General features: G+C 36.3%; 1 protein-coding gene across 6 annotated transcripts in view; it reads left to right on the top strand.

The window, feature by feature from the left end:
* PPFIA1 (PPFI scaffold protein A1) overlaps window positions 1-7610 on the top strand; it is a 66131-nt gene extending 58521 nt beyond the window's left edge. For 3 of the 6 annotated variants that reach the window (XM_075094999.1, XM_075094998.1, XM_075095001.1), the window contains 4 exons: window positions 425-493; window positions 2502-2667; window positions 3787-3857; window positions 5202-7610. In XM_075094999.1, coding sequence (XP_074951100.1) covers window positions 425-493; window positions 2502-2667; window positions 3787-3845 — 294 coding nt within the window. In that variant the 3' untranslated portion in view covers window positions 3846-3857; window positions 5202-7610. The remainder of the gene's footprint in view (window positions 1-424; window positions 494-2501; window positions 2668-3786; window positions 3858-5201) is intronic. The other 3 variants (XM_075095000.1, XM_075095002.1, XM_075095003.1) reach the window with 2 other exon arrangements.
* Window positions 7611-9259: the final 1649 nt, after the last annotated feature.

The following is a 9259-nucleotide window of genomic DNA, read 5'->3' on the forward strand; positions in this document are numbered from 1 at the left end:
CTGTAAGAGAAAAACATGGAACTATGCTTTTCTTACTGTTTTCTGATTGTTAATAACAATTCTGGTTGATAAATTTGCTGGAACAAAAAATATTGTTTGACTATTTTCTTCATAGCCCATCTTCATAACATTAGTGTATAACTCATCTTTGTTGTTTGCTATTTCTTATTCTGAAATAATTAAGTGTGAGCCAGGAATCATGAACTTTGATATCGCAATGAAGGGAAGGGGGAGCTGTTAAATCCTCCTTAATTTTTTAACAAGTTACTACTTAGTACTTGAACAGTTAGACAATTTGCGTTTATTAATCTGATAAGAAGGTATTAAATGATTTGGATTATATTAACTTTTAAAAATTACCATAGGGTACTAATTACTAATCTTTTGGAACTGATTTCCATTTCTTTTGTACTATAAACTTCAGGCTCGTGCTGTTCTGGAGAAGGAATTTAATAACCTTCTTGCTGTGGGCACTGACAGGAGACTTGATGAAGTAAGTTACTTGAGCTGTTGACCCATTTTATGGTCCTGGGAACTTTATTGGAACTGTTAAGTGAAAGAATTTAGTTTGAACCTCTTTAAGCTATTAACAGAATAGTGACAGAAACCTTAACTTGAAATTCTTCATCTTCAGGAGTTTCTGAATACGGCAGGTTTTGTGTACTTCGGTAAGATAACTTCGAATATGAAAGTATTGACATGATTTGCAAGTTTGTTTGGTTTTTTGTAGCTTGCATGGTTAATGTCTATTAGCAGCGCTTTGGGCCGAATCTTCCATCTAAAATGTGGGATAATTAGTGACCAGTGTTGCAGATGAACAAGCTATGAGAATGGCACTGTATAGCACATTTTAAATCTTTATCCTAACAAGCAGTATTTAAAATAATTTCAAGTGTTTTTCAAGAAAGCTTTGCTGTTAATATTGTTTATACTGGTATAGATGACTGCCACATCAGATGTGCTTGTACATCAGAGTAATTTCTGTTGGGCAGTCTGTGATCTTACAGTGTATAAACTTCATTCAAATGCAATGAGTGTAAAACTCTAACAAACTAGGTGTGAGACTTTTTTGTAGACCCTGCGAACCCGTAGCAGAAAGGAGAGGGTGTTACATCTTAACTTTTCAAGTTGCTCTATGCTGTAACTTGGTGAACAGTTTCAAGCTGATGTTGAGAGTCCTAACTCCGTGCCACCTCTTCTGGTGCTAGTGGGAGTTTATTTGGTAGCACACATAGGCGAAAGTCATTCAGGTTAAGACTAAGGTGACAAAACCCAAGTGTGGTTACCAGGTCAGGGAACCAGTCCATGATAGCTCGGAAACATTTGTGTTAATATGAGGAAGAGGACAGGGGAAGGGTGAGAGTGCTGGCCTGAACTGCTTTTGGGGCAGTGAGGTGACACATACACCAGTATGTTGCGGAAGGAGGCAGCTGTGACAGACCTTGATTGGTTTTGTGTTCATCTATTGCCTAATGGACTTGTTGCAGCCCTTCTGTGACACATCCCGACAGCTCTGTTCTCAGTATGCGCCTCTGCTGAGGTTTTAGTAACGTCATCAGAAAGCAGCTTGATAGTTTTCTAAGGTATTTTTCCTTAGTGATTTCAAACTGCAAGAGAAGGAGCTTTGAGGGAATGGATGTTTGCTGTGTTCTATCAGCACAAGGCAGTTTGTTGATCGTGAAGATCTCTTCAAATAATGCAGGCGTTTGTCTCCTAATTCTAAAAAAGGATGAATTTTAGGTAAAATGGCATTCATGTGATTGAACTGTTTCTAAAGTGAAGTTGGCAAATGAAGATGCACAGTATATTTGCATTGACATATAATACCTTCACTGCAAAAGACATTTTTGGAAGTGGGACTTCATTGTATTTAGTAAGTGCAATATTATATTTGTGAAGTGGAATGTTACTGTGAAGATGCAGGTATATTAATGGGGGGAAAAATGGGGGGTAGTTACAAGTTTACTTGACCCAAGAGCTTAAGTAAAACACTGCACAGCAATATACTATTTACTACACTTTTTTCCCCTCACTATCATTTCCTGTAATCTGTAGCATGAGAAAGCATGACAGCTGTATCATTGTTCCTGTAAGACAGAATTGAAGGTTAAAAGCAATTCTTCAAATTAAGTCTCTATATGTCAGTATTCCCAAAGCAGCTTGTATGATCTGCTCCACTCCTCATATCCCCTTAGAATGAGTGATGTGACACCTACGGATGACTGTAAATCATGAAGTATAGACATTCAAAGTACAAAATGTTTTTCCTAAATGTGCCGAGCACATGAATCTCCATAGTTCCTGAACTGAAGAGCCTCCAATCTAGCAAATGAACAGAGATTGTTGCAAATGAAGACCTCTGCTGTTATTGCACCCGAACCGCTCTGAAAATAAACTCATTCAGTGGCAATACATTTACTTAAGATAGTCAGTAATCATTTTAATGTCAGAAACAATCCTACATTTTTTTGAATCACTAATGATGTTTTTCAACGTAACAGGATGATGATAAGAGCTTTAGGAGAGCACCTTCGTGGAGAAAGAAGTTTAGACCAAAGGACATAAGAGGTTTAGCTGCTGGATCAGCAGAGACTCTCCCTGCAAATTTCAGAGTTACAACCTCAATGTCTTCACCCTCTATGCAGCCAAAGAAGATGCAGATTGATGGTATTGATTTTGTATTATTTTAAGCATGATGCATATTTTTTTGCTTGAGATTACAGGGGAATTAAGTTCAAATTACAGTTTTGCTGCATAAAAGCATCTGCCTTGTGCATGGTTGTATATATAACACTGTGTTTAACCATAGGGTGCTTTATAATTTCAGGAAGCTGTAATAGATGTGGAGTTGTTTTTTACTTTGTTGGAATAACAAAAATGAGAATTATAGTTAGAAAGAAATTTTAAACTGGGAAAATAAATTTACGTTTTAGAAGTCTTTTAGTCACATGATGCGTAATTTCTAGTTAGCAGCAATTAGACCAATGTAAGTTCCACTTCTGAAATGCAGTAAAATGCATTCAGAAATAATGTGAGTAAACTCCCCTGGATAACTTTGAGATTATTGAAACTGGACTAAAAGGTGCATTATCTGCCCTGCAGTGGTCGCTTAAGTAGTGATCATACTTGAAATCACTACTTCATTCATGGCTGTGTACGAAAGGATCTGTATGAGTATGTGTGCATGTGCAGAGGCACACAGATACGTATTTAAAAGAAAAAATGGAAAATGTATTTAATTGGAACAGAGGATGAGAACTTCAGCATAATCTGTCAGAGTTGTCTCAGGTTCTGAAAACCTGTATTTATGAGTAAAGCTCAAAGAAGCAACCTTTGCATCTGATGTTACTCTATAAAATGTGAGCTGTTTTAAATTTCAAATATTGTCACTAGCAGAAAATATTTTCCAGAATTCATGTGGAAAATTCTGTAAATTAAAATAAGTGAAGTCTTTACCATGTAAAACCCCTTTCTTTTTACAATATTAAAAAAAAAACCCACCAGAAAATATAGAAACTATGTAAAATAGAGAATAAACTACTTACGAAAGTACCTTTGCCAATTTCCATGTGCTCGTTGGTACCAGGCTTTTTTAGAACTCTTTGTTAGCCACTGAAGCTATAGAAGCAGTTAATATATAAACTGTAAAATAAATTCTGCTTTTCTAACTTGTAACCTTAGATTTGGGTGAGTACAGTAGCTCTCATCAAATTGCTGTGAGATTTTTTTTTTTAAAACTAACATGCATGCTGTGTTCTGCATGTCTTCCCATGCTTCTTGAAATAGGCAGTGTATCAGGAACACAAAGATTGGATTCTGCTACAGTAAGGACCTACTCCTGTTAAAGCCTTCTCCTGGTGAGTAAAGTTGATAGGTATAATAGTAAAGCAGCTATTTATGAAATGAAACATCAGGTATTTTAATACAGTGAGTTTACACACTTAAACTGTTTCAGGTTTTCAGAGTAGATATTGAAAATCCAGAGCTTATTTCCTACAGTGAAGACTATAAGTATTTAAATATTTACTTCTGTAAATATCGTATTCTTTCAAGTTTTTTTTTTTTAAAACAGCCTCAAAAAGGACCTGTGCTAAATAGCTGTGTAGAAGGTGTTGAAATCAAAGGCTGGATGAAACAGCTAGTGAACGTGGGGAGAGGGAAGGGAACTAAATTAGGCATATAAAGGAAAGGAAATAATTTTGCGGCTGATACCGCAGTTCAGATTATTGATCCTTCGGAGTCTTTCCTTGGTGAAAGTTATGCCACTACAATATACCTCAATATTGAATTGTTATAGGGGTAATTGCATGGTTTTCCAGTTCTTGGATACTTTGTGCCACTGTGGTTGCTTAGGCTGTCTGGTTTGGTTCGATTTAGCTACCTGCAGCCTAAACTTGGGTAGCTGTGAGCGGTGCTGATAATACAAGGGTGTTTAACACAAAACACACGTATTCTGGTTTGTGAAAGGTGTGTGGTCCTGTCTTACTCCGGATTTGGAATGATTTTTCTTCAGCAGCCTCTGCTGTATTTTCTCATAGAACAGTATCTCTCTCATTTTGCAAACAAGTCTGGAAACTAAATTTTTGTACTCGGTTGGGTTTTTAAATAAAGAAAAATTCAGTGAATCTTTCTCTCACTAGCTGGTATCTTCCACAGGCTATAAACTGCCTGTCTCTTCTGCTTACAGCTTCTTTCCTTTCTTCTCACCAGTAACTTCCCTTCCAACTCATGTATTGCCTGCCTTTTCTTCAAGTTCTGAACCTTTTTGCATATACAGGTTTAGCTCTGAAGAGTTCTTACGTACGAAAAGTTGAGAAACTCTTGCACGTAGCAACTCAGATCGCATGGATCTGTCAGTTTGTAATCTCATCGGCTATCTTCAGTGTCTTGAAACTAAAATATAAGTTTTACGTCTTCCGTAAATTCTCCCCACAGTTTCATGATTTTCTGTAGTCAGATGATCTAGGATAAAAATCTAGGAAGCAGAAATATTTGACCTCATGTGCTTTACTTTGCGTTGCAACTGAAGGTTGCAGAAGGCAATGAAATTGTATACATTGTGGCATGGCAGTAATTTGATGCATGACTCCTGCACTACTGAGCTGTTCAGGGGAAACCTGGAATGAAATGGTTTTTAAAACTGCTAATGGAATTTTTTGTGTTTTTTCTGTGTTTTTTTTTTGTTGTTGTTGTTTTTACAGTTTACCCACACTATTTCTACCGGTGATATGCAGCATTTTGAACATTTGGAACCCTTAACCTGTTAATACTTGTTAAATGGACACTTTGAGATATTTTATTACAGAGTTTTTAATTAGCAAAGAAATTCATGAGTACTATAGAGAAAATATTTTAGAATCTAAATGTTTCTTATATTTATGTGACTTCTCATTTATATAGTTACTTACTTTTTCTGTTTTTATTCAGTCTACAAATCAAATCATTGCTGATTTTTTTATTCTAATTTTAGTCTTTCCAACTGAATGTACTGTAATGCTTGTATGTATATGTCCCTATAAGTAATATAGGGTTTTTGTAAATTATGCAGTTACTGTAATTATCATTGTTTTTTAATAATGAAACTGAAGGTGAAAAGGATTTTAATACCTTTGTAAAAGTATCATGACACCAAGCAGTATATATTTTGTCTTTTGGAAATGTTAGCTTAGATCTGAAAACAAGTCCAGCTTTTTTCAGGTAAGCCTATGTTGTTGCAGAAGGTATGGTACATGATCATTGTTCTTTGCAGAACTGTACCTTTCCACAAAGAGGATTTGTCAAGTAGTGGAAATTTTGTCTTTATTTAAAATATAACTCGTTTTAAAAGCTGAGAGGAACTGTAACACTATGGAACGCTCTTAGAAGTGATTGACTCGGTCATAACACTCTCCGCTGTGTTTGTATAGCGTATGTTCACAGTGACTGAAAACAAGCCATAAACCAAGAACTGGTTTTATTTTTTTTTCCTTACCTGAGGAAGATAGACTTCATAATAATTCCTGGTCGTAATCCACGGGCCACAGAGTTTTTTTTGTCCTAGATCTTTTTGATTGAAAACACTTGTGGAAAGATGCTGGTGAAAGTAGTTTTAACGGACCAACTATGAAGCACTGCAGGCTCATGTCAAATGAGTAGTGAAAGATGAAGGTGCAAGGGGCTGAACACTAAAGCAGTGCAACTTCTAATAAAGGCCTTACTTTTCTTATGTAAGTCATCTTTTGTGTTTTGTAAACTTGTTCTGAAGAGCTGTCTGGACTTTAATTTTGATGGTTGTAGCCATTTTGGACTGTATGAGTAGAAAATGTATCCAACACTTGTAAATGGCATATTAAAAAGCCAGCAAGAATCTGTTCAGATGGTGCATTATTTATTATGCAACAATATATATAGCATGTCTTTTTTTCTTACTGTTTTCCACTTCTAACTGCTTGTAAAACTGAAATTCATTGTTCTGTTTTTCTATTAATCTTTTGTGTATTTTCAGATTATGTAACAATATGTACAGTCTACTTTTGAACTATTTTTATCACAGTATTATTTATTGCTTTCTTTCAATAAAGTACTGATGCATTTTCCACTGCCAATAAAACACTATTGGAAAGCTAAGATCTAATTGTATGCAGGCAGATACTTTTGCAGTGCGTGGATATTGTCAATAAAACATCTTCATGATTGTAGATCTTGTTTCAGATGATGACTTTTCTCCAGTAGAAAAATGTTCTGCTAAATGTGACATTTTCTTTGGAATTGTTCAAGTTCACATGCGTTAATCGGTTTTGGAAAACCAGTTTTCAGAAGAAAACTGCTTTACTGCCTACTTCTACTCGTAGTTAGAGCTATGATTTACTTTTTTAAAAAAAGTAACGAAAACTATGTCACAACTTCAGTGTGTTCTGGTCCACATGATGAAGATTGAAGTGCTGTTCGATACCGAAGCAACAGTTGCTTTGTTAAGAAATGAGATTATGACCGTGGTGATATTTGGGGGAGGAACATAGGAATCGAGGGAACCAATACAAAATTGGGTCACAACAGGCCTGTTTATGTCAATTTTAATACATTTGTAAACCATTTCTTGTGTAGAAGAGAAGACAGAAGGCTAAACTTAAGGAATAATTGAAGCAGTAGTGAAACACATTTCATCATGTCCTCTAGATCAACAGCAGGATGTGGAATGCATGGAATGGAGAAATATTGTGATTGATGCTTTAAACATTGTTCAATAATGCGTCTCTGTTTGTCTAGCTTGTCTGTATGAGTTGCTGTCTGATCATTTGCAGTCTCTTTTATATTTTCAGAGAATCTATCTTTCTAGAAAAAGCTAAAATGAAACTGCAGAAGGAGATCCTGACTCACTGTTCAACTAAACTTCACTGTTTAGAAGAAAATTGCATAGACGTTTCTGGTCACTGATGTGATAGTAGGTGTTCAAAGTCATGTATTGTTGCTTCTCAAAAGTGAAAACAACGCGGAATAGACTTGTAAAATGTGAAAAGAAAATACGTTTATTATTTTAAGGCTGTAAAACCTTAACTGTTATGGAACAATGGAATTGACATGAGAGCTAGAATAAATGAGTGAAATAGAAAAAGCTTTCACGAACTGGTAAACCTGTGTGGTGACTTCCTTCTGAATTACATGGCAAAGCTATCTCGGGGACACTGAGAAAAAACACTTCTCGCTCAATCTTAACACCCCCCCCACCCCCAGCCCCCAAAAGAAAAACATGTATGTGCATGTGTGAAAGGCAGATGGATATGTTACAGTAATCGTTCAATAAGGCTTGGTTAAATATAACTTTTTGTAAATTGCTAAATGTCTTTAAAGGCTTTAATCAGAGTGCTATAAAAACTATGTGTTTTAAAACACGTGAGAACCCTTTTTAACTGATAGGGAGATGGTAGAATTATCTGAGATAACTTTAAACTTCTAATTTTTGCATGTTTAGAGGACAGGGAGATTCAAAACAGATGTTACATCTTCATCTTCTTTCAAACTGATGTAGAATTCAAAGACAAGAAGTTGCTTTTGTGGTGTCTTATGGACAGTGGTGATTTATCATGCCAAACCTTGGAGCAGAACACGTGTGGGGGAGTTGAGAGCAGAATTTATGCTTGGAATTAGGTAGTCTAAAGATTGGGGTGGGGGGTCAGCAAAATTAATTCTCGGGTAAATGAAAATTGACACAATGTTATGTTTGAAGAGTTATTTGAGGGGTGATTTTTCTGTTGAAACTGAAGAGTTACTTTGCCTTTAAAAGGAAAGTGTGTTTTCACTTCTTGATGATTCCATTTTCAGGGTCATAGTTTTGGTGTACTGCCTAAACTCAAGTCGCTAATTTTTATTAATTTCACTTTTTTATAGTAATTTTTGCCAAAAAAAAAAGTGATTGCATTCTAATGTAGGCAGCAGCACCTTGTGGTTTTACATGGCATGTAGGAATGGATGGATGAAAATGAATATATAAATGGGGTTGGTATTCCTACCTGTAAGCGGAGGGACAGGCGAAGACTCTCCAGAAGGGCACAGCAATAGCGCCAGAAGCGATGCCAGAAGGATCGAGGTTCTCTGAGCCTTTCCCCTCTAGCAGACATCTTTTTAAGAGTAAGTTTACCCCAATTTTTAAAATATGCTCTATCCAGATTATAGGTTAAATACTGTATGTTTAATACAGGAAAAATTAATTGAGCCTGTTTATACTGTGAACTGACTGTGTTTGGCTTTAGGTGCCTTGGAGGTAGCAGTCCCACTAAGACTGGGACTCACTAAGTGGTGTGGAACTGCTCACCAGGACTTTTTTTCTCTCACCCTTTATTACAGTTTGAATGTATATATTTATTTGTAATGTGTTTTCACTAGAAATGCCACTCCTTAGAGCCTGTTTCCTCCTCCAAAAGATATAAAAAAACAGTGGGCAAACAACACTTCTAAAGCGCTCAGGTTGTGTTTTCAAACCCGATTGCTTCCCTTTTGGCATCTGTTTAGATACCCTCTGCACAGTCAAATGTGAACCTTTTGCCCATCAATAAAGAGGCGGAACCCCTTCGAGGAGACGTAGTTGCCATTTCCAAAACATGATGGTGCAAAAGTACTAAGTGGTGTTTAAAAAAAAAAACAAAACCCAAAACCACCAATCGCAAATCCTCTGTAGCCCTTTTTAAAAATGCTGACGGTGCGTTTTTGAAGCCCTGGGGCTTGGTCATCTACTTCTGCCCAGCGATTTTAAGAGAGAGAGAAGGGAGCAGCTACGGGAGAGATT

Source organism: Phalacrocorax aristotelis, chromosome 5 (genome assembly GCF_949628215.1).
Source record: "Phalacrocorax aristotelis chromosome 5, bGulAri2.1, whole genome shotgun sequence".
Classification (NCBI taxonomy): domain Eukaryota; kingdom Metazoa; phylum Chordata; class Aves; order Suliformes; family Phalacrocoracidae; genus Phalacrocorax; species Phalacrocorax aristotelis.